Below are 24,174 nucleotides of genomic sequence, written 5' to 3'. Positions count from 1 at the left end.
AGTTTCGGAATTTTCTAAAATAAAACTGTTATTATGGATTTAATCTATTATTTAAGTATTTAATTTTTACCTTCAAAGTAAAGCAAAGTATTAAGATCTTCATCATCATTTCCTACGATAGTACGTTTCTTCCGTTCAAACATTTTTTCATTCATGACATGACGATAATTATATAAAAATGTATTTGCAGAAGGAGTCTGTCGATCTGGATAAATCAGTCTATATTATCTTCTTGCCGCTTGCTTGTTTTTATTATTTTTTACATAAATTGAGAATATATCTACTTTTTGATCTGCAGTATAACCCATTTCGGTATGAGTACTGACAGTTTATAACAAATTAATAATTGTTTAATTTTGAAATGTCAGTTGCATAGCCACCTATGGTTACCCTTTTGTAGTACCATATGCCATTATAGAACAAAACTAATGTTACTAATACAAAACTATGAAAAAATACAGGGTGTCCCATTTGAAATATTGAAGATGCATTTTATTGGGCACTCCCTGTATACAAAATTTGGTATGTTGCCACATTGTTGGTCGGTACAGATAAAATAATACAACTTTTATTTGAAACTTTTTTTTGTATTCCCGAAATTAAGGAAAATAAGTGGGGGTCAAAATATAATGAGAAACCCGGTACTTGCAAAACACCTAGTTTCAAAAATTTTTCATCACCCAAAATTTTCGCTATTATTAAATATTTCAAAAACTACTATTATAGATCACTTATAAAAAAAATATAATACCGTTGACAGATATTTTTTGTTTTAAAATAGATACTGATTTTTTTTTAATAAATAAAAAATAGAAAATTTGTTTTTAATTAAAATGTATTAAACAAAATTTTAATATCGTGTATTTCCACCACTGGCATCGATGCAAGTTTGGATTCGAGCTTTAATACTGCTAACAAGTCAATCAATAATTTCTTGTGGCAGATTCTTCCATTATTCTTTACAGGCAATTTTAAGTTCATGATGGGTTCTAGAAAGATTCCTTCGAGCATGAATAGCTCTGGAGAGCACATTTCATGCATGTTAAATGAGATTAATGTCTGGAGACATCGCTGGCCATTCCAAACTGCGAATACCATCTGCCTCACGATGGTCATTAACCACTTGAGTCCTATGTGGGCGGGAGTTGTCATCCATACCTAAATACAAAATTTTCTTCCGCAGCTCATAGCCAGAATCTCACATGAGGTTCTAAAATTAGTGTGATGACCTTTGTCTAAGTAATAAATAACCACCAATTCCATGCATCCACCTGTCGTAATACAAGCTCGAAACAGAACACTGCCAACAGCGAAAGGAAATACTGGACGGGCATTTGCTAGTTGTGCAGCTTTTCTGGTATTTTTTTTATTAACAAAATCGCATCAGCCAAATTGGCTATTAGCGAAACAATGATAGCGAACAATAATTTGTATTACATTTATAATGTTAGTTTAGATAGCATTTAAAACGTTAATTGGGGTTAAGAAACTTTTTATGTTTGAAATATTGTACTGTAGACCTAAAATATCGCTAAGTTTGTTTGGCATATTGTACAACATGCGCTTTGGTGTTAATGCTGGACATTTCTCTAATATATGTTTGATTGTTAATTTTTCATTACAGTTGTCACATCTTGGTTCTTGTTTGTTGGAGAACACGTAGTTATTAGTTAATCGCGTATGACCCAGTCGGAGTCGCGTTAATATTACCTAGTCTTTCCAACTTGTTGGTAATGTGGGCAAGGGTTTAATCGATTTTTAACTTCGCGTAGCTTGGCCGATGACACTTTCCACTTTTCTTCCCACATATATCGCACTTTATATTTAACCGCCGCTTTTACGTCCGCACTTGTAAATGTTTTAGTACACTCCGCACTATCACTACTTGCAGCTTCTTTTGCAGCATTGTCTGCCTCTTCATTTCCTGGAATTCTAATATGGGATGGTATCCAGAATAACATAATGATTTTTCCATTCAGTTGAGCGGTGTGGATTTCTTATTTTATCTTGATGACTAAAGGATTAGTTGGGTAGACATATTGGATTGACTGTACGGAACTTAGAGAGTCTGTGAATATAGGCACTGAGGGTTTTTTATTTGCCATGGAGGAATTGAGGATGATTGGAAGGAAAAGCATTCTAGGAGCATGCAGTTTAATTGATTTAAATAGCTTCTAATCCTTGCGTAGAAAGGTTTGGCAGTTCTTGGCTTATTTATGAAGAGATTTGGGAACTTTTCTGTAAAACAATTGTGAATTTTGGGTTAGACCTGATTTTTGCGGCGTACGCTACCCTTAAATAAAGTCTTCTGTCTTCTTAGGACGGTTCATCAATTTCACAATAAATACTTTCGATTGGTGTTGTGCGAAAAGCTCCAGATATTATACGTAAAGATCGGTTGTGAAGACTGTCAAGTTTTTTTAGCAATGTCTTAGTGGCTGAAGACTACACAGTAGATCCATAATCTAATTTTGATCTGATTATTGTTCTGTATAATATTAGAAGTGTTTGGCGATCCGCATCCCATTCTTTATTTGCCAGAGTTTTTAGAAGATTTAATCGCTTGTGACAAGATAAGATCAAATTTGTTATATGAAGTTTCCAGCTTAGAGTTTCTTCGAATCTCATGCCCAAGAATTTTATTGACGTTACACGTTTTACGTTCTCATCACATAGTCTTAGGTTGGGAGTGATTGTGATATTTTTCTTAGAAAACAGGATGAAACGAGTTTTTTCAGTGGAAAAACAGAAACCTGTTTATTGTGACCAGAGTTCTAAGTGTTGTATAAAGTTCTGTGTGTGACAAAATATATTTTGTATATTTTTACCTTTGCAAAAAACTACAAGATCATCCGCGTAGACGCGTGCCTTTATAGGTGATTTTAGATTTTTGAGAATATCATTGATTGCCACTATAAAGAGCGTAGGACTTATAACCGATCCTTGAGGAATGCCATTTTCTGGATACATTATATCTCTAAAGCTCTATTTTGAAGGAAGTTTTTAATAAAGAAGAAACAGTGACCTTGGATGTTCCAACTATGTGATTTTTTTATTACATAATGGTACCAGGTTGTATTGAAAGCTCTTGATATGTCAAAGAAAACCGCTAGACATTTATTCCTTAGTGCGAATGCTTCAGAAATGCCACTTTCTAAATCTATGATATTATCTATGGTTGACCTTTGCTCTCTAAAACAACTTTGTTTTGGAATAATTAAATCTTGTCTCTCCAGGTGCCATCTTAGTCTATTATTAATAATTTTTTCTAGTAACTTACACATGGCGCATGTTAAAGATATCGGTCGGTATGACTCGGAACTTGTTTTAATACTATTAGGTTTTTGTATAGGTATAACTGTGGATTCATGCCATTTTTCAGGAAATTTGTGCTGTAGCCAGATAATATTAAACAGATTTAGAAGTTGTTTGTGAGCGCTATCTGGAAGGTGTTTGATAAAAATACTAGGAATATCGTCCGGGCCAGCGCTAGTTTCTTTGAGATTTGATAATGCTTCTGTATACTCTAATTGAGAAATAGGTAAATTTAACGGTTCACCTGTGTTAGGTATAATGCTCATTTCCTTATTTTCTTCTTGCTGTGTGTAATTAATGAAAGATTTTTTATAATTATTAGTATTACTGGATCGGTTTTTGTATGTGTTAGCACGGATTTTGACAATCTCAGTATTACTAGTAACTACTTTTCCATTTATTTCGAGGCTTTTAATATTCTGATTGCTATTTAATCCGGATATTCTTCGGACTTTGTTCCATATTTCAGTCATGGGAGTGTTTGCATTTAACGTTGATACATATTGAGTCCATGACTGGCGTTTGTCATTTCCAATTGTATTTTTGGCTATAGCACGTTGTTTTCTGTATTCAAGTTTATTCTCAACCGTGATTCCACCATGGGACAGGGTTGCGTTGTTTTATGCATGTGGTCTTTCCTATTGCTTTTTCTGCTGCTTTTGTGGTAATGGTAACAGGGCTCTTTAGTGTCTCTTCTATATTTGGGGTACTTTTAAATGTGGTCATACTGCTTTCGATTAACTTGGAAAAAAGATTCCAGTTAGGGTTTTTTAAATTCCATTTTGGAGTAAATGTCTGTCCACATTGGTTTTTGTTATTATGAATAAAAAGTGGATATTGATCACTGTTGTATAAGAAGTCGAGCCTATCCCAGGTGAGCTGTGGGGTCAGACCTGGTTCGCATATCGTAAGGTCTATACATGAAGATTCACCGTTCTGTATATTAAATCTAGTGGGCCTGTCGTCGTTTAAGACTGCGCCCAAAATAAGTCTGGGTTGGGGAATTTGTTGTAACAGTTCGGTTAATGATTCTGAGTCGACTTGCATTGATAAAGGTAGGTATAAGTTACAAACGTAGATATTTGGACTTGAGTTAAGTTTAATGTAAATTTCTTCTAGATTAGTTTGGAGAGAAATTACAGTGGTTTCAATTGACTTTTTTTACAAAGATAGCTAATCCGCCGCTGGCTTTTTGTTGGCTAGTTCGATTTTTGCAGTAACTTTTAAATTGTTTTAAAGATTGTATTTTTTCATTTTTGAAATTACTTTCCTGAAGACAAATTATATCTGGATTGTATCTTGCCAGAATTATTTGGAGCATCGGAAGGTTATTGTAAAAACCTTCTATATAAAAAAAGAACATATTGTTATGTTCCATTGCAAAATTGAAGAGAAGCCCATGTATAATAAATAAAAACTGAAACTTGGGATTGTTACAGAAGTTTATAACTCGATCCCTGAGATAACTCACTTTCAGTCTCTGATGTCTCACTATCCAAGTAGGTCATCTGTAAATGTATCAGTAGTTTCTTTCTTATTTTTGTACATCTAGATATAATGGATCTTTGTTTGAAGTAAGGGTATATTGCTGTTAGCATTTTCACTAAAGCTGCTAAATCGTTAGTGTAGTTTTTTATGACGCTGACTGGATCCTGTGCAGCATAAAAAATTTCAAATAAATCGGATATTTGAATAAAATCAATAATAAATGGAGGGTTTTCTTCTGAGATAAATGCCTTGGCCGGTTACATGAGTATGTGAGTTGGTGTCTTTTCCTTGCTTTTTTTTTTTGGTTTTTTGGATGGAGCATCATTTGGTTTAAGAAACGGGTCTAGACTTGGGTTTTCTGAATCAGCGTCTTGCGCTGTAGGAGGTGTGACTATTTCTTCCAAACTGCGTTTTGAGCTATTTTGTGTAGACTGGGTTGTATCTATATTGATGATTGGTTGTGCGGTTGGAGTTTTTGAGGGGTTAGTTGCAAGTATTTGGGTAGGTGAGGATTGCAAGATGTTTGGGAGTGAGGATTTTGGTAAAAATTTTCAGAAACTGATTCTTGGGCTGTTTTGCAATTTGCTGCAGTATGGCCTTGCTTTTCACATGAAAAATATACCAAGGAATCTTGTGACAAACAAAATCTATAGTTGGTGTTATCATAATTAATTAATATGGATTCAGGTATTGAGGCAGTGAGACATGACCTTGAGAAACATCCACTATTGCTGCCACGAACCGCTGTGAATGGCCTTCTGCAACTAAAACGATAGTTCCTGCACGGTCCAACTCAGAAATTAAATTACGATTCATTATAAATCACGTTTTCACAAATTTTACCAGACTAAATGTTTCAAATGTTTACACCTTAGCAAAACCAGATCAATTGAATGGGCATTTAAATAAAATAAAAAACCAAAAAAGGTATATTTTATATGAAAAAGGCCTATTGAATATGTGATAAGGATACGGATTTATAAAAGTGTAAAAATCGTGAATACGAGGGGTGATGCATAACTTTTGAAACACATAGTTTCAATATGGCATTTTAACTACATTTAATATGGTGTTTTTTAGTTAAAGAAAGATGTGTTGAAGCATGGGAAAGAATGGATTTTATTGAATGTCTAAAAAGAACTTTCCCGATAGTGGTTTGGATGCGGGAATACCATTGGAAGTTTGATCTTTTATCTGATTTTATAAGTGGTGTAACAATGGCTGTTTTACATATACCTCAGGTTAGTAAAATATATTTTCACAATGTATTAGGTTAATTAGATATTTATTTAATGAAACTGGCAGCTATAGGTCCGGAAAAGATATAACAAGAAACAAAGGAATAGAAATTCTGAAACTAGACTAGAATAAGCATAAAATATCATCGTATAGAATATTATTGTTTAGAGAATCTAACTAATTAAATGTTTCTGTAGAAAATTAAATTTAGGGTGTGGTTGAAAAATTTATCCTTTGAATGGATACTTCCTTTGTATGTGTACCTTATGTTATATGTTGCACACCTAACTAACTGTGGTTTATGTCTTACGTGTTATAATGGAATCGCTCTGATGAACCCTTGAGTGTGAAAAAGGTACTCCCTATACTTGTTTATACTATTATTGTATACATTATATATACATGTTTTATTGACTATAATAAAGCATTCAATAAAGTACGACATAAACAATTAATGAATGTCCTGAAATCGAAGAAGATTGGCTATAACGACCTCAGGATCACATCAAATTTATACTATAAACAGCGAGCAAAAGTACGTGTTAATGAACAGCTGTCAGAAGAAATTGAAATTAGATGTGGAGTGAGATAGGGATGCGTATTGTCGCCAATACGCATCTGGAAATCGAAACAAGAGCGAAAAAATCGCCAATGCGAAACAGCTGGAATAAAGGTAAATGGAGTTCCCATTAACAACATTAGATATGCTGACGACACTGTAATCTTAGCCAAAAATTTTGCCTATTTTAATGGGAATAAGCCACAATTAAAGGTTAAAGTACGTTTATTGACGTTTCAATTTCCACTTCGGAAATCGAAATACAAACTATTTTATTTAAATAGCAATTACTTTAACATGCCACAAGAAAATAGCTTCAGAACAATATTAAATATTAATTCTTATAACGCGAAGGTAAATCGCATACTAAAGTGTCATGTTTATATGAGATTAAACCATCATATTGTAAATATTCAAACGTAATGGAAACATCCAACAGTAGTTAATTAAAAATGTAATTTTCAGTACATCAAAAATTGTAGCTCAATAAATTACTTATAAATAAACTACTTACAGGCTTTGGCTCAGTCAGCAGTTTTTCCAATTCACTGCAAACTTTTTCGTCTATTCCTGATTTTTTAAGAAACACGTTTTGTTGAATTTTAATATTTTTTGGCATTTCTGGTGTAAATTCTATAAATAGACTAATAGTAAAGAAACGGTCATTAACTTCTATATTGTTAAATCAAAAATGATTTAAGTTACGAAGTCTCATCACCGAAACACAGTATAATAGACTTCTTTAGCAATATACTGTGATCGAACCACACGAACACCGAACGTCTCATCTTCCTAAAAATCTCATCTTTTTTATCCTTGCGGTAAGCGGTTATCCTTGAAAGTAGTTGCAATGTACAAGTTGTAATGCAATGTATTTCTCCAGTCTTGCAATGCATTTCTGAGAATAACGGACGCCAAACCACAGTAATAATATACTGTGGTTAATAATAACAATTAGTTTATTGTGGTAACAATAAACAATTGTAATATACTGTCGCCAAACTATGAGGTTTCGAGGCAAACGGTAGATGAGTTGATGAGTGAATTCATATAGGGTGATTTGAAGGAATACAAATAATAATTTATAATATATTTATGTTATTTCAAATTATATAAATTAGATTTAAAATTATATAATTTTTATGTTTTGTAATGTAACTTAATCAGCTCATCTGTATGCTTCTTTATACAATGTTTTTCTTCTTAATTTAAACCTCAGCAATCAGCTATATTTGAGGTACACATAGATCATTCTCATGTTATACAAGGTGGGGTAGGGATACGTCTGAGTTATAATAACTAATACTAAAGTTGAAACTATTATATTACAATTTATTTGAGGTATACATAGATCGTTCTCAAGGTCAATATTAAGGTCAAGGTCAAGATCGAGTTTGAGGTTGAGGCATAAACGGTTTAGCACATTACGATGATCACTGGCTTTATGTTTGTGTTTATCACTGTAACGTGTTATTTCTGTTTTTACGGATATTTTAAAGTCTCTCTGGATTAGCATATTGGGCACTTACCACAGGGCATATGTTATTATGCGCAGGATCTTCTTAATTCCTAGACCATATATATGTTGTATGTTGCCAGTGTTATGCTCTTTTTGTCATTGCCTTAGAAATATCTTCATAGAATTTCTCCAGTTTTTGTGAGCAGATGTTTGATTCTTTGATGGACCAACAGTGCTACACCGCCGACATATGTATTGTACTCTTTATGGAACTGGTAGAACATATGCGCAGAATAGAGTATTGTATGGTGATCTCCTGATAGTCTCGTTTTACTTAGACTAAGGACATCCCATTTGTTCCTGGTTAGTTATTATTCTAGTTTATCTATTCTTTTAGGTGATTTGAGGGTTATGACATTAAAATTAGCAATATAAATGTATCCGATGTTTTAATGAGTTTTTGCCTCCCATAGATTCCATGAGGCTGACCTCCTTAGAGGTGTGGGACTGAGCACCCACCTGGTGATCAGATCTTGTTGTTTCAAAACTGATTTACAGCGTGTTAGCTATAACTCGCTACGCTGGCAAGATGGGTTGGCGAGTGTGGGGGAATATAGGGAAGCGATTTGAGGTTTGGATAGGATAGTAGAATAATATTCGCGTTTGGGCCTGGTTTCCTCGAAGTAGGGAGAAAAACCAGGAGCTCGCTTAGGAAGGGACGCTAAATCTCTGAAGTATTATTATATCCTTGAAATATAACCTTTAACGGATGCAATGTACAGAGTAAAAATATAAACGAGTTTTTATTTGAAATCTTTATTCCTTTCAATAGTGAAAATGTAGGAGTCTTTATTCTTTGTTGTATTATCTTTATTCAATATAACATTGTATAATCATCATTCTCAATAATTTTATTATTTACATAATTTCTATCTTTTTAGGGTATGGGTTTTGCTATGCTAGGAAATGTACCACCGGTAATTGGAATATACATGGGAATATTTCCGGTTTTAATCTACTTTGTTTTAGGCACCTCCAGACATGTCAATCAAGGTTTTTTTACATATTCTTGTCAAACTTTATCTAAAACATTTACTTTTAAGGTACTTTTGCTGTTACATGTCTTATGACTGGAAAAGTAGTTAGTCATTATGCTACTATTACCATAAAAGAAGTTAAAGATGCCTATGAACCAAAAGAGGGATATACAAATATTCAAATTGGTGCAGCGGTTACTTTTGTTGTAGCTTTCATCGAAGTAAGTTTTAAGTATGTTTATTTACATATGTCTAGTTTAGTTATATTCCGGCAAAATAAAATAATGTCTAGCCAAGTTTGTGGTAATCAAAAAAGCATCAGCATGCATTTATTATTGAGGTTCCTTAATTCACATTTATTTTATAGACAGCCCAAGGGATGGATGTTGATCGATGGGCATAATCATCCGGTAACACCAGTGGTACACACAAATCTCTCTTTTATACAAGCTACATAAGATTTGAACTTGAATTTAAGTTCTTGGCGAATTTAAAGATAATGTTTTTTACTTGTGTTTTTGAGGCTTGAAAATCGCAATTTTGCGTTTTTCTCAGTTTTAAATTATTTATAACTCGAAAACTATCAAGTTTACAAAAAAACTTCACTAGAGTTATTTGTAACTTTTCGCCTAGGCGACATCTTGAATCTTATTTTGGGGTATAAGTATCATGAAAGTGAGTATGTAAAAAAATTCATGGGAATATTTTTCCGAACGAACCCCAGCTCTTCGCCTTGTCTCTTAATATACATTTAAAAGCTGAAATATTTTTTTTATGATCACTAACTATTCAACTGTTTAACTATAACTTTAAATCAGCGTTTCTAAACGCCTTCTAGGGGGGCGCCATCACATCAAAATGAAGAAAACCAATAATATGCAAAGAAAGAAAGGCAAAATATTATTTGTTCTAAAATATTTACAAGGGTTGTAGGCATCGAGTTAGAATCTAGGGAGAAGCTATGAGCATATTAACGTGTATATTAAAAACGGCGTTATCAGAAGGTGTGGTTGACGATCATACCCATATGGCGGTAGGATCACAGCCGGACTCAATAATATAAAAACTACTATACCATTAATATAACTAGTTATTCAGAAGATTTAAACATAATCTAAAAAAGTGCAATACATTTTTAATAAACTATAATTTATTAAATCAAAATTAAAGGAGTTGCCACTGGGTAGCTATCAAAAAATCATGTAAAAATCATGATGTACACTAAATTCACTAACTGGGTCGGCAAGGTTTTTTTTGTCTCCCCAGATAAGTATAACGTCTAATAAAAATGGTTCAATCATCATAGAAAATTTTTTGTTTTTTTTTCCAATAAATTTATAACCTAAACATGTTTATAAATTAACTCTATTCTACGTTGTTTCGAAGTAGCAAAATGGGTTCTCGTAAAATTTATTAGAGTTTTGGAGAAATTTTAAAAGTTTTTTTTTCTATTGACATTTGAGACAAGCTAAATTATCTCTTGTTTCATGGTGTTTCGACCTTAGACCATAAAAACTGATAGACACGCCTTGTACCGAACCGATGAAGCAAACACCTTCCGCGAAAGTGACGTCACAATGCGGCAAGAGCCCGCTTGGATTCTTAGCAAAGCACTAGTAAAATTACCCAATTTTAGATTAATTTTAATATAACTTCAATATTTTGTAAAAAATATGAAAGATAAATTATTTAGTAAAGTAATTAATAAATATTTTTGCCTTAAATTGTAAAAATAAATGTTTTATTTGAAAGTACATACCTACATATATTATGTATTATATTATTATATTATTATATATATCGTTGGTATATCTCTTCTTGTTTGATATTCAAAAATAAATTTAAAGGAGAGTAATTTTCTTTTGGGTGGAAGTTTCAGGTTAGGTAAAAAAAAATATGTAGGAAATCTATAAATTTATTGACCACAAAACAAAATAGCTTTTGTTAACTTACTTCTAACTCGTATTACATTATTTAGTTTTTCGCCTTCGTGGTACAATCTAATGTTGCAATAATGGAAACAAATTATCTTTATTATATTAAACAAATGGTTTGTTTCAAAATCATGATCAAACATATGTTCTTTGTATGCGTTAAACACAGAACCATGCACGATACTCATGACGTTTAAGACCAATTTTGTCATTATTTTGGAATCGTTTAATTTTTTTGAATTGTACATAAATTTAATTTCGCTTTCAGCAATTTTGCAAATATGAATGACGTCTTTAGAAGGTTGAATTAAAAAATTTTTTGATATGCTATAATTTTTGTCTTTTATGGATGGAGATTGTAAATTATCACATTCAATTGCACACAAACATATGTCACAATCTAATGTTTTCTTAACTTTCTTAAAGACAAACCCAGCGATATAGTCAGCAACATCACAAACATAAGATGACAATGTTCTTGAAAAACTTAAATTATTTACAGTGTAATCCTGATCCTGGTTACTAGTTATTGTTTCCCTATTATTTTCATCAGTTATAAAGTTGTCAATGAGTTGATGATCAACAGTTTTCATTTTCACCGTATTTGTTGTGCTCATTGCTAATATTATGGAAGGTGCCTGTTCTATACAATTAGCCTGGGTAGAACCTGTAACACTTGTATGCATTAAGAGTCTTTTATATGCAGCTTTAAATTGTTTTGGCGTTGGGTTGTTGTTGTAACCTCCATGACTCCTAATAGAACTAAAGAAAAATTCTAAGTGATCTTGAGAAAGTTTATAGTCCGAAAGATACTTCAGACCTCCATCCATATCCTCCACGTAATTTTTTCAAATTCCCATTAGTGACTAAACTAATGATCATACCAATAAAACCCGTCTTTCTTTGGCTTAGATATAGGGGTTCGCCATTTTTGGAGTCCTTAAGTGAACTAAGATACTTTATAGATTCTTCAGTTTTTTGAAAAATCGCTTGTTTATTATGTTGCTGTAAACTAGATTTTAGGTGTTTTGTCAATAAATTTCGGCTATTTAAAATATCAAAAATATCATTGATATGTTCAATAAAATTTTGAGTAGATTCGCTATGTACAAATTCTTTTGAGCTTTTATTTCTCAAATAATGTACTGCCTTAGCAACTTTTTGGCTGAACGTTTGGGCAGCTAATTTCACTTTCATTTTTTCCTTATACCAATTTAAATGCCTTCGCGTTATCCTAGTTGCAAGATGAAGGCCTTCCTTTTCTTGAATGTCTACTAATTTTTGCAAATATTCCCATTTAATCGCTTTATTATTTCCGTCAAAAAAAAATTTGTAATAACCTAAAGTATTGCGAATAAGTTTCAACATATGTGGAGGGTCAAATATTACATATATTGGTTGATTTGTTACTGGATGTAGAAAATATACTTTATTGGAATTAATCGATAAATCAACTCCAAGTTGTTTAACCATGCTAATATTTGATGCTGCACCATCAAACGTTAAACTGGTAATTGTGACATCAGCTTCGTGCATTATTTTTAAGCACATTTTTATTAGATTAGTTTTTTGAACACCTGATAACCCAGCGAGTAAAAAGTAGCCTCTCGGCAGCTTCCATGAATCATTTAGACTATTAATTAAGAATACAATTGCTTCGTTTGCTTTAATGTCGGAAGAATCGCTTTGAGGTCTGCTTCCTATATCAACATACCTAAAATTAATGTTTTCAATTATTTAAATAGAAAATATAATGTTGGTACTTTTTATAATTGCTAATAAATATTAAGCTACACTTACCCTAAAAACTTTTCACCATCCCATTCTATTTTCTGGTGTATAGACATTTCATCGACCATCAAAGCACAGATACATGATTTTCCTTTATTTCTAAGTTCAACTACTTTTTGCTTTAATACATTCACTGCTTCTTTTTGAAATCCAGGCTCACAAGCTACTACTTGATACCACTTTTGAAGAGTTCGTGGATGAGGCAACATGTTAGGAAAAGTTTTTCTGACATACATGTAAGGTTTTGGTGAATAGAAATTAAGAGTGAGAGAAAAGCTTTTTAACGCCGGTGGATATGTTTTAGTGCTCTTAGATTTAAGTAGCTGCTTAAAGATAGTTTTTGCAGAAGCATGCATAGTATCCTAATAAAATAAAAAGCAATAATCAAAACTTGATCGACTAACTACAAAAAATATAAAATAATAAACTGTTATACATGCCAAAGCTAAATAGATCACTAATAAGAAGTATTAATAATTTTCCTTACCGAAAGTTTCAGACAGGAATCTTCATCGATCATCTGTTTTTCTTTAAGATGTTCTAATAAAGATTTTAAGGTATTTACTTTTTTAATAAGCCTTCTATTTCGTTGTTGCAACATTTTGATTTGTTTGTTTTTCTTTTGAATTAATTTGTTTACTACTACTTTATATCTCTGGTCTCTGTTAGATGATTCTTGTTCAAAGTCACCAAGGTAATGTCTTCGCTTTTTCAAGGGAGGTTCTAAGGTAGTTTCGTCTGAAATTTCTACTGGAGTCTTTATGGTGGTAGATTCACTCGTTACATTTATATTTTCCCTTTTAGATCCTGTTGGTTTGACTGAGACAGTTTCTCTTTTTTTTGGAAATTTTCTAGTTGTAACTTGCTTAATTAAATGGTTTGGAAAATCGAAAATGCTGGGTACAGCATATTTTTTTAGTTGTTTTTTTGAACTCCAACCGCTAGTAATATACGAATCCGCTGTGAAATGTTTGGAGCAAATTTTAGAACTCTTTGTTGGTTTAAAATTTTCACGGCGCATCGCTATAATCCATTTTTTTGCAATGATGAATCTTTAGGAAATCTAAAACAATTTATTTACTGAATCCTTTAGTTTTCAATCTAATTATAAAATGAAAATTATATATAAGACTCTCTCTCATATGTATCTATTTTAAACACTTTGGGAGGAAAAAGTAAAATAATAGGTGCTAAATTTCTGGTATGTTTTTCAAGTTTAATGTGTGAATTTACTTACCCATGAAATGATATATCTGTCCCTTTTTTTTTGTCGCTGCGTACAATTAAATGCACTGCAAGACCCCACCATAATTAAAATATTAATGTATTGGAAAAATTTTAAATTCGAACACTTTAAAAAGTTTACAACGCGTATAAACAATTCTAATCTCTACCGTTTCTGCCGCACACTGACGTCACCCACAGCTGTGTGAATCGTTTTATGTTGGCTTCACTCTTCGAGACGAGAGAATAGCATTACGGCGTGTCTATCAGTTTTTATGGTCTAAGGTCGAAACCTTAGACCATAAAAACTGATAGACACGCCGTAATGCTATTCTCTCGTCTCGAAGAGTGAAGCCAACATAAAACGATTCACACAGCTGTGGGTGACGTCAGTGTGCGGCAGAAACGGTAGAGATTAGAATTGTTTATACGCGTTGTAAACTTTTTAAAGTGTTCGAATTTAAAATTTTTCCAATACATTAATATTTTAATTATGGTGGGGTCTTGCAGTGCATTTAATTGTACGCAGCGACAAAAAAAAAGGGACAGATATATCATTTCATGGGTAAGTAAATTCACACATTAAACTTGAAAAACATACCAGAAATTTAGCACCTATTATTTTACTTTTTCCTCCCAAAGTGTTTAAAATAGATACATATGAGAGAGAGTCTTATATATAATTTTCATTTTATAATTAGATTGAAAACTAAAGGATTCAGTAAATAAATTGTTTTAGATTTCCTAAAGATTCATCATTGCAAAAAAATGGATTATAGCGATGCGCCGTGAAAATTTTAAACCAACAAAGAGTTCTAAAATTTGCTCCAAACATTTCACAGCGGATTCGTATATTACTAGCGGTTGGAGTTCAAAAAAACAACTAAAAAAATATGCTGTACCCAGCATTTTCGATTTTCCAAACCATTTAATTAAGCAAGTTACAACTAGAAAATTTCCAAAAAAAAGAGAAACTGTCTCAGTCAAACCAACAGGATCTAAAAGGGAAAATATAAATGTAACGAGTGAATCTACCACCATAAAGACTCCAGTAAAAATTTCAGACGAAACTACCTTAGAACCTCCCTTGAAAAAGCGAAGACATTACCTTGGTGACTTTGAACAAGAATCATCTAACAGAGACCAGAGATATAAAGTAGTAGTAAACAAATTAATTCAAAAGAAAAACAAACAAATCAAAATGTTGCAACAACGAAATAGAAGGCTTATTAAAAAAGTAAATACCTTAAAATCTTTATTAGAACATCTTAAAGAAAAACAGATGATCGATGAAGATTCCTGTCTGAAACTTTCGGTAAGGAAAATTATTAATACTTCTTATTAGTGATCTATTTAGCTTTGGCATGTATAACAGTTTATTATTTTATATTTTTTGTAGTTAGTCGATCAAGTTTTGATTATTGCTTTTTATTTTATTAGGATACTATGCATGCTTCTGCAAAAACTATCTTTAAGCAGCTACTTAAATCTAAGAGCACTAAAACATATCCACCGGCGTTAAAAAGCTTTTCTCTCACTCTTAATTTCTATTCACCAAAACCTTACATGTATGTCAGAAAAACTTTTCCTAACATGTTGCCTCATCCACGAACTCTTCAAAAGTGGTATCAAGTAGTAGCTTGTGAGCCTGGATTTCAAAAAGAAGCAGTGAATGTATTAAAGCAAAAAGTAGTTGAACTTAGAAATAAAGGAAAATCATGTATCTGTGCTTTGATGGTCGATGAAATGTCTATACACCAGAAAATAGAATGGGATGGTGAAAAGTTTTTAGGGTAAGTGTAGCTTAATATTTATTAGCAATTATAAAAAGTACCAACATTATATTTTCTATTTAAATAATTGAAAACATTAATTTTAGGTATGTTGATATAGGAAGCAGACCTCAAAGCGATTCTTCCGACATTAAAGCAAACGAAGCAATTGTATTCTTAATTAATAGTCTAAATGATTCATGGAAGCTGCCGAGAGGCTACTTTTTACTCGCTGGGTTATCAGGTGTTCAAAAAACTAATCTAATAAAAATGTGCTTAAAAATAATGCACGAAGCTGATGTCACAATTACCAGTTTAACGTTTGATGGTGCAGCATCAAATATTAGCATGGTTAAACAACTTGGAGTTGATTTATCGATTAATTCCAATAAAGTATATTTTCTACATCCAGTAACAAATCAACCAATATATGTAATATTTGACCCTCCACATATGTTGAAACTTATTCGCAATACTTTAGGTTATTACAAATTTTTTTTTGACGGAAATAATAAAGCGATTAAATGGGAATATTTGCAAAAATTAGTAGACATTCAAGAAAAGGAAGGCCTTCATCTTGCAACTAGGATAACGCGAAGGCATTTAAATTGGTATAAGGAAAAAATGAAAGTGAAATTAGCTGCCCAAACGTTCAGCCAAAAAGTTGCTAAGGCAGTACATTATTTGAGAAATAAAAGCTCAAAAGAATTTGTACATAGCGAATCTACTCAAAATTTTATTGAACATATCAATGATATTTTTGATATTTTAAATAGCCGAAATTTATTGACAAAACACCTAAAATCTAGTTTACAGCAACATAATAAACAAGCGATTTTTCAAAAAACTGAAGAATCTATAAAGTATCTTAGTTCACTTAAGGACTCCAAAAATGGCGAACCCCTATATCTAAGCCAAAGAAAGACGGGTTTTATTGGTATGATCATTAGTTTAGTCACTAATGGGAATTTGAAAAAATTACGTGGAGGATATGGATGGAGGTCTGAAGTATCTTTCGGACTATAAACTTTCTCAAGATCACTTAGAATTTTTCTTTAGTTCTATTAGGAGTCATGGAGGTTACAACAACAACCCAACGCCAAAACAATTTAAAGCTGCATATAAAAGACTCTTAATGCATACAAGTGTTACAGGTTCTACCCAGGCTAATTGTATAGAACAGGCACCTTCCATAATATTAGCAATGAGCACAACAAATACGGTGAAAATGAAAACTGTTGATCATCAACTCATTGACAACTTTATAACTGATGAAAATAATAGGGAAACAATAACTAGTAACCAGGATCAGGATTACACTGTAAATAATTTAAGTTTTTCAAGAACATTGTCATCTTATGTTTGTGATGTTGCTGACTATATCGCTGGGTTTGTCTTTAAGAAAGTTAAGAAAACATTAGATTGTGACATATGTTTGTGTGCAATTGAATGTGATAATTTACAATCTCCATCCATAAAAGACAAAAATTATAGCATATCAAAAAATTTTTTAATTCAACCTTCTAAAGACGTCATTCATATTTGCAAAATTGCTGAAAGCGAAATTAAATTTATGTACAATTCAAAAAAATTAAACGATTCCAAAATAATGACAAAATTGGTCTTAAACGTCATGAGTATCGTGCATGGTTCTGTGTTTAACGCATACAAAGAACATATGTTTGATCATGATTTTGAAACAAACCATTTGTTTAATATAATAAAGATAATTTGTTTCCATTATTGCAACATTAGATTGTACCACGAAGGCGAAAAACTAAATAATGTAATACGAGTTAGAAGTAAGTTAACAAAAGCTATTTTGTTTTGTGGTCAATAAATTTATAGATTTCCTACATATTTTTTTTTACCTAACCTGAAACTTCCACCCAAAAGAAAATTACTCTCCTTTAAATTTATTTTTGAATATCAAACAAGAAGAGATATACCAACGATATATATAATAATATAATACATAATATATGTAGGTATGTACTTTCAAATAAAACATTTATTTTTACAATTTAAGGCAAAAATATTTATTAATTACTTTACTAAATAATTTATCTTTCATATTTTTTACAAAATATTGAAGTTATATTAAAATTAATCTAAAATTGGGTAATTTTACTAGTGCTTTGCTAAGAATCCAAGCGGGCTCTTGCCGCATTGTGACGTCACTTTCGCGGAAGGTGTTTGCTTCATCGGTTCGGTACAAGGCGTGTCTATCAGTTTTTATGGTCTAAGGTTTCGACAATACGCTCATTTGAGGCCGAAGTTGGTGGTAATAAGAGAATTAATGACAATAATTTATTAATTTCGGTAACAGTTTGTTGTAATGAATTTCAGTATATAAAATTATACATATCTTGTAACTTATCCCACCTTCCAAAAATATTTGGATCACCATATAAAACTTTTAATTTATTTTCTAATTTTATTTTATTAAAGAATGATTGTCTTAAGTTAACTTAATAGATATCTTGGTTAAATGTATAAATCCTATTTATACAGAACACGATACTGGTACATCACGAGTGCGGGGAGTAGGCAGATTGAGACCCCAAACTCGTACGGAACCGTATCACTCTTGAAAATGGCTCCAAAATGGGTGCCGAAACGTCGAGCATTAAATTCTAAATACGGTTCTTCCCGAGAACTTGGTGATTTTCATTTATCTGACGTCAATTTTAATTTTTGAATGATCATCAACTGACATATATGTGTTGGACATTACGTCATCAGTTTCGGCGTAATGACGTAATCGACGATTTTTTTAAATACAAACCGAGGGCACGCGACAGCTCATTTGAAAGGTCTTCTTATCGTCATTGCAACGATGTAATCACTTGAATATTTATTTCTACAGGGTTCACTAAAATTATGAACTTTGTCAAGTAACATGGAATTACAATAAATATTCATTCACTGAACTAAAATACACTAAGTAACGCCACTGGGAGTAAAACAAAATATGGTTGTTAATTACTCAATTATTCAATCAACAGTGAGCAAAATTGAAAAAAAAATTTAGAGAAACGGGCCATGTTATATCTTCCCAGAAGTTGTAAAAAATCAATATCCGAAGTCAAGAAACTGGACGTTGTACTGGCGTTTCAAGACAATCTCCATACCAGTTCTAGGGAGGTCGCACTGGATAATAATACCCACCAATCAACTGTTGTAAGAGTGCTAAAAAAAGAGAATTGGCATCCATAAAAAGTACATCTGGTCCAGGAGCTATTAGAAGATGACTTTGATAGAAGAATCGCATTCTGCGAAATCATTATGGAAAAATGTAACAGAGATCAGGGTTTCATACAAAAGGTTCTTTTTTCTGATGAAGCGTCTTTTATGCTAAACGGTCACGTAAATCGCCAGACATAGCGATACTGGGCAAGTGAAAATCCAGATTGGATGGAAGAGTATAGGACACAATATCCCGAGAAGGTGAATGTTTGAGACGGCATTTTAAACAATTAAATTGTATGGCCATATTTTTTTAGGAAAACTTAACTGCTTCTCGTTATCTGGAATTTCTTCAGGATTATCTGTTGCCACAGCTGAATCAGCTATTTCCAAATAGAAATAATTTGTGGTACCAACATGACGGGCTCTACACTACGGCGTTGAGGTACGAAATTACCTTAATAACGTTTTCCCAGGTAGGTGGATAGGTAGAAGGGGGCCCATCGAATGGCCACCAAGGTATTCAGATTTCAGTCCGTTAGACTTTTATTTGTGGGGATATTTAAACCGAATAATGTAGAAGAGTTAAAGGAGCGCATCAGAACGGAAATTGCACAAATAACACCTGAAGTCATCGAAAACGCTAGGAAAGAATTTATTGCCCATTTTTTACATTGTATTATTGCTGAAGGTAGTCAATTTGAACATTTTTTGTAATTTAATTGTATTTAAGTAAACATTTATTGTAAGTTAATTATATTAATAAACCAACAGTTTTGGTTAACCCTGTAGAACTAAATATTCAATTGATTATATCGTTGCAAAGGCGATAAGGATACCTTTCAAATGAGCTGTCGCTTGACCTCGGTTTGTATTTAAAAAAATCGTCGATTACGTCATTACGCCGACAATGATGACGTAATGTCATAACACATATATAAGCAGTTGATGGCCATTTAAAAATTAAAATTGACGTGTTTTAGGATTTTTTTTAAAAGTCGTCTGTTTCTGAAATAATGAATTTATTTCATACATTTGCATCATACTGTATAAATTAAATAAAAGTAGCAAATTCACTTCATTTATAATTTGCATGTTAAAACTAACGAAGTTATTTTATTTATTTATAAGCCAAAAAATTGTTTATAATTTTAAAAAGTTCCCTAGGCTCTCCTAGTTGGGCGCTTTATTTAAAATGCTTATTGGGTCCAGCATAATTTTGCAAATTTGTAATTTTTTTAGTTTTTAGGAAGTATAAAAAATTAGGTACATTACAAAGTATATAGTTATATGTTATAGTTTATATTTTTTATCATATTTTATTTATATATATTTATTTTATTGCAGATAATTATGTACATCTGTAGACTTGGTGTAACTGCATCATTATTATCTGAAAGTTTGGTTAGTGGTTTTACATGTGGAGCTGCATTTCATGTCGTTAATTCCCAACTTAGAGATATTCTGGGAGTTCCCATTGATAAACATTTGGGTAACTTCTCAATTCCTTTGGTAATTTGACTTTACTGTTAACTAGTGATTTAATAATAAAAAGACGCGTAATATAAGCTTTATCCATAGAAAAGTATCACAAGTTTACATGTTAAATCGGTTTCATCGTAAACTGATTACTTCATTCAATTTGCTAAATTGATTAGTTACTAACTAAAGTATGTTTTGAAAAAACCGTAAGTGATTTTTCAAAAACGTCAATATATACTCACAGATTGTCAAAAAAAGATACAGTTCCAATCCGATCGATCTGAAATTTTAAGGCTTTGTTAAGGACTACAATACAGATCTTTGGACGTAATTAAACATATCTATATTTTACTTGACTTGACGTTGACTTTTTACAATAGTTATAAACAATTAATCATGTTGCCTTATTTTGCAGTTTTCAAAGTAACTAATTAATTTTACAACTTTTAGCAATCGCCATTTTAAAGCTTTTTATGTTTTAAAAGATTAAAGTTTTGTAATTTTTCTTCAAATATTATGGTAACATGGGGGAATTACGTTCACTTTTTATTTAGACAAATAGAATTAATAAGTTGTAAAATACGGATTATACACATTACTCCAAGTACTTTCACTACAAGTAACATAAAAAAACATAAAAAAATCTAATTTTTAACGAATAAAAAAATATTAAGAAAAACGTACACTGAGCGACATTTGTCGGAGGTCTGAGGTAATACCGCTTAGTTCCCTTTTTATGATATATATGTGTTACGAGCAATGTCCGAAATTGGACAATCCTAGCATTGTACGAAATATCTTGTCCACTTCTAGCATTGTACCCCTTTACTGTACAATGTTCGAATTTGAATAAGTAGCCATTCGTCAAAGTTTGGGAGAATATGACAGATATCGATTCACAAACATCTTCCCTATATTATAGTATAGTGATGTACCTATCTCTTGAAGCTTTATAATGTTTCACTCACATTATTACTCTATTGCAGAATAAATTCTTATTATTTATATTTTAGTATGACACCGCCTTTTATCACATTGACGATTCGAAAAAGAAGAACTCTATACATAAATAGAAAATATAAAAATATCAAATAATTAATAAGAAATGTTCGATTTTTGATTTGTTGTGTTGCTTGTCAATAATAATCGATTCGAACCGATGAGCGTTTCGACAATTATTTTGATTATTTCGGACATTGTACAGTTTGGGGGTACAATGCTAGAAGTGGACAATAATTTCCGTACAATGCTAGGATTGTCCAATTTCGGGCTTTGCTCGTAACATATGCATTGTTATTCTTTACAAAAGTCACAAATGTACATTTTTGCTTTTTCGCAGCCACTACACTCTTAATGAACCCTGAATCTAGCGCAAATTGTGCACCTAAACCATAGCTCACTATCTTTACCAAAGTCATTGCAGATTATGCAGTATTCATTTGGAGCTGCGTCATAATCGCAGAGTTAATTTTCATCTACACTTTTATTATAGACGCTTCTTTACATATTCTGAGTTGCGCTGGCATCTTTTTTGTGTTACATTTCATATCTCTTTTCGATCTCTTTATTGGTGCAGATTGTTTCGAAATTTTACTTGAATGCCTGTTCGTTTTTTGTTCAAATATTTCCTTAACCGTTATGTCAATACCCAAGTACCTGATACGGGAGTCTATACCCGTGCTACCCAGGTACCCGGCATTGTTTCGGTAAACTTCGCTTGTACATTCCGAAAATAACAGACAATTGGGATTTTTCTTTGTTTGCTATCAGTGTTTATTTAACTGTGCTTACAAGTTGTTAATATTTTTGTGACTATATGCGTGTTTTATGTTGTAATTACTTGTAATATGGCAAGAAGAGAAGTGAGTGCTAGCGAATTTAGAAGGTAAGTTATTACTGTTTATTTTTACAATGTTTTATACATAGATCATTCAATTTTAGAATGACCTATGAAAAGCAACAGAAGTACTTGCAACAATTTATAGACGATATAGATGAGGAAGTAGACAAAAATATCGAAAACCAGGAATCAGATGAGGACTATGTTTCGCAAAGCAAGCCGGATGGAGATGAAGCTTCTGACGTAGAGGACGTTTTTACTGATATCAATAATAAGATTGAAATCGATACCGACGGCGACGATAGTAGTGATGAAGATTTTGATGATTTTCAAGAAAGTTCTTCCCAAAGTGATGTTCTGGTTGCAACAGATAAAACGATTTGGCAACGAAAACCGTTTACTGCAAGTCGAACACTGAAACGTAACCTTTTGCGTGCAAAAACGGGCCCAGTACGTTCTACTTAAACTCTTTCGATTACAGATACATTCAAATGTGTTTTCAGTGACGTAATGTGTGACATAATTATACGCGAAACCAATCGAAAAGCTAATAGCGTTTGTGAAAAGTATAATGTTCCCGACAAACCTCGAAATGTTTGAAAGTCACTCACAGTTTTTTACAATTATTACTGTATTTACTCCATGTATTGAGCCATACGCTAAATAAAATAATCCATCTTCTCAATGATAATTTACGTCGTAACTATGTACCGTCGGATTGTCTTACTGTGGATGAACAGGTAATTCCTTTTAGAGGTAGGACACGTTTCACGCAATATATGCCAGAAAAACCTGCTAAGTATGGCATCAAGGTTTGGTGGGTTTGTGACGCCAATAATTCGTATCCACTTACTGGACAAATTTATACTGGAAAAAATTCGACTGGACGTGAAACTAATCAAGGTGAACGCGTAGTAAAAGATTTGTGTTACCGATACAAAAATTCTGGACGAAACATAACAATGGATAATTTTTTCACAACTCTTCAACTAGCCCGTCTTCTGTTGTCTTGGAATTTATCATTAGTTGGTACTTTGAAAAGAAACAAACCATATATTCCACAAGAAATGCTGCCTTCGTCAGAGCGTGAGCCTGAATCGTCATTACACGGATTCAGTGCAGATCGTGTTACTATTTGTTCATATGTACCAAAAAAGAAAAAAAGCGTTATCTTGCTGTCAACAATGCATGACAACGATAATGTAAGTGGCCCAAAAAATAAACCTGAAATAATTCAGTTCTATAATACAACTAAAGGAGGCGTAGACAACATGGACAAAATGGTTTCTCATTATTCCACTAAACGCAGAACTTTGCGTTGGCCAGTACTTCTTTTACAATATCCTAGACGTAGCTTGCCTAGCAACCTATATAATTTATACAGAGAATAATCCACAGAGTTCTACTAAAACCAGTAAGCGTAGAATTTTTCTACAAAACTTAGGGAAACAACTAGTGATGCCTGAAATTTCTGCTAGATCTAAAGTACCAAATGTATACCGAAATTTTTCATCAAGGTCAGGAATTGAGTGTATGTTAGGAAAACCTCTACCTACAGATTCAAGTAATACTGCAGAGTTATTACCACTTCGAGATTCCACTGGACGCCGCAAAATTGTTGGAAACTGCTACATTTGTATGTCTTTAGCGAAAAAGCGGCTAAGAAAGACACGAAAATCATGTAATGTTTGTAATCGTCCACTATGTAACGAACACTCAGTAAATATAAGTAAGTGTGGATAATGTGTTTAAAATGTAACTTTTATTTACGTTTCCATATCACTTTTATTATAAAAAAAACTAGACAGAGCTTCATAATTTACTAAACATTAGTGTTACCCGGGT

The 24,174-nt window shown here is 32.3% G+C and overlaps 1 protein-coding gene and 1 long non-coding RNA gene across 4 annotated transcripts in view; one reads left to right on the top strand and one right to left on the bottom strand.

Annotated features, from left to right (window-relative positions):
- The window catches only part of LOC140437212 (prestin-like), a 107,184-nt gene that overhangs the window by 4,222 nt on the left and 78,788 nt on the right, over positions 1 to 24,174 (top strand). For 2 of the 3 annotated variants that reach the window (XM_072526587.1, XM_072526589.1), the window contains exons 3-6: positions 5,884 to 6,044; positions 9,002 to 9,113; positions 9,164 to 9,318; positions 20,355 to 20,519. In XM_072526587.1, the coding sequence (XP_072382688.1) occupies positions 5,884 to 6,044; positions 9,002 to 9,113; positions 9,164 to 9,318; positions 20,355 to 20,519 (593 nt within the window). The remainder of the gene's footprint in view (positions 1 to 5,883; positions 6,045 to 9,001; positions 9,114 to 9,163; positions 9,319 to 20,354; positions 20,520 to 24,174) is intronic. The other variant, XM_072526588.1, reaches the window with a different exon arrangement.
- Positions 13,107 to 14,144, bottom strand: LOC140437216 (uncharacterized). Its single transcript, XR_011950356.1, has 3 exons — positions 14,060 to 14,144; positions 13,310 to 13,885; positions 13,107 to 13,184 (listed from the first exon to the last, which is right to left on the bottom strand). It is a non-coding gene; the product is annotated as an uncharacterized lncRNA (long non-coding RNA).

This window comes from Diabrotica undecimpunctata, chromosome 3 (assembly GCF_040954645.1).
Source record: "Diabrotica undecimpunctata isolate CICGRU chromosome 3, icDiaUnde3, whole genome shotgun sequence".
NCBI classification, from domain to species: domain Eukaryota; kingdom Metazoa; phylum Arthropoda; class Insecta; order Coleoptera; family Chrysomelidae; genus Diabrotica; species Diabrotica undecimpunctata.
Note: the sequence above shows the minus strand (reverse complement) of the source record. Positions and strands in the feature narration are given on the sequence as shown.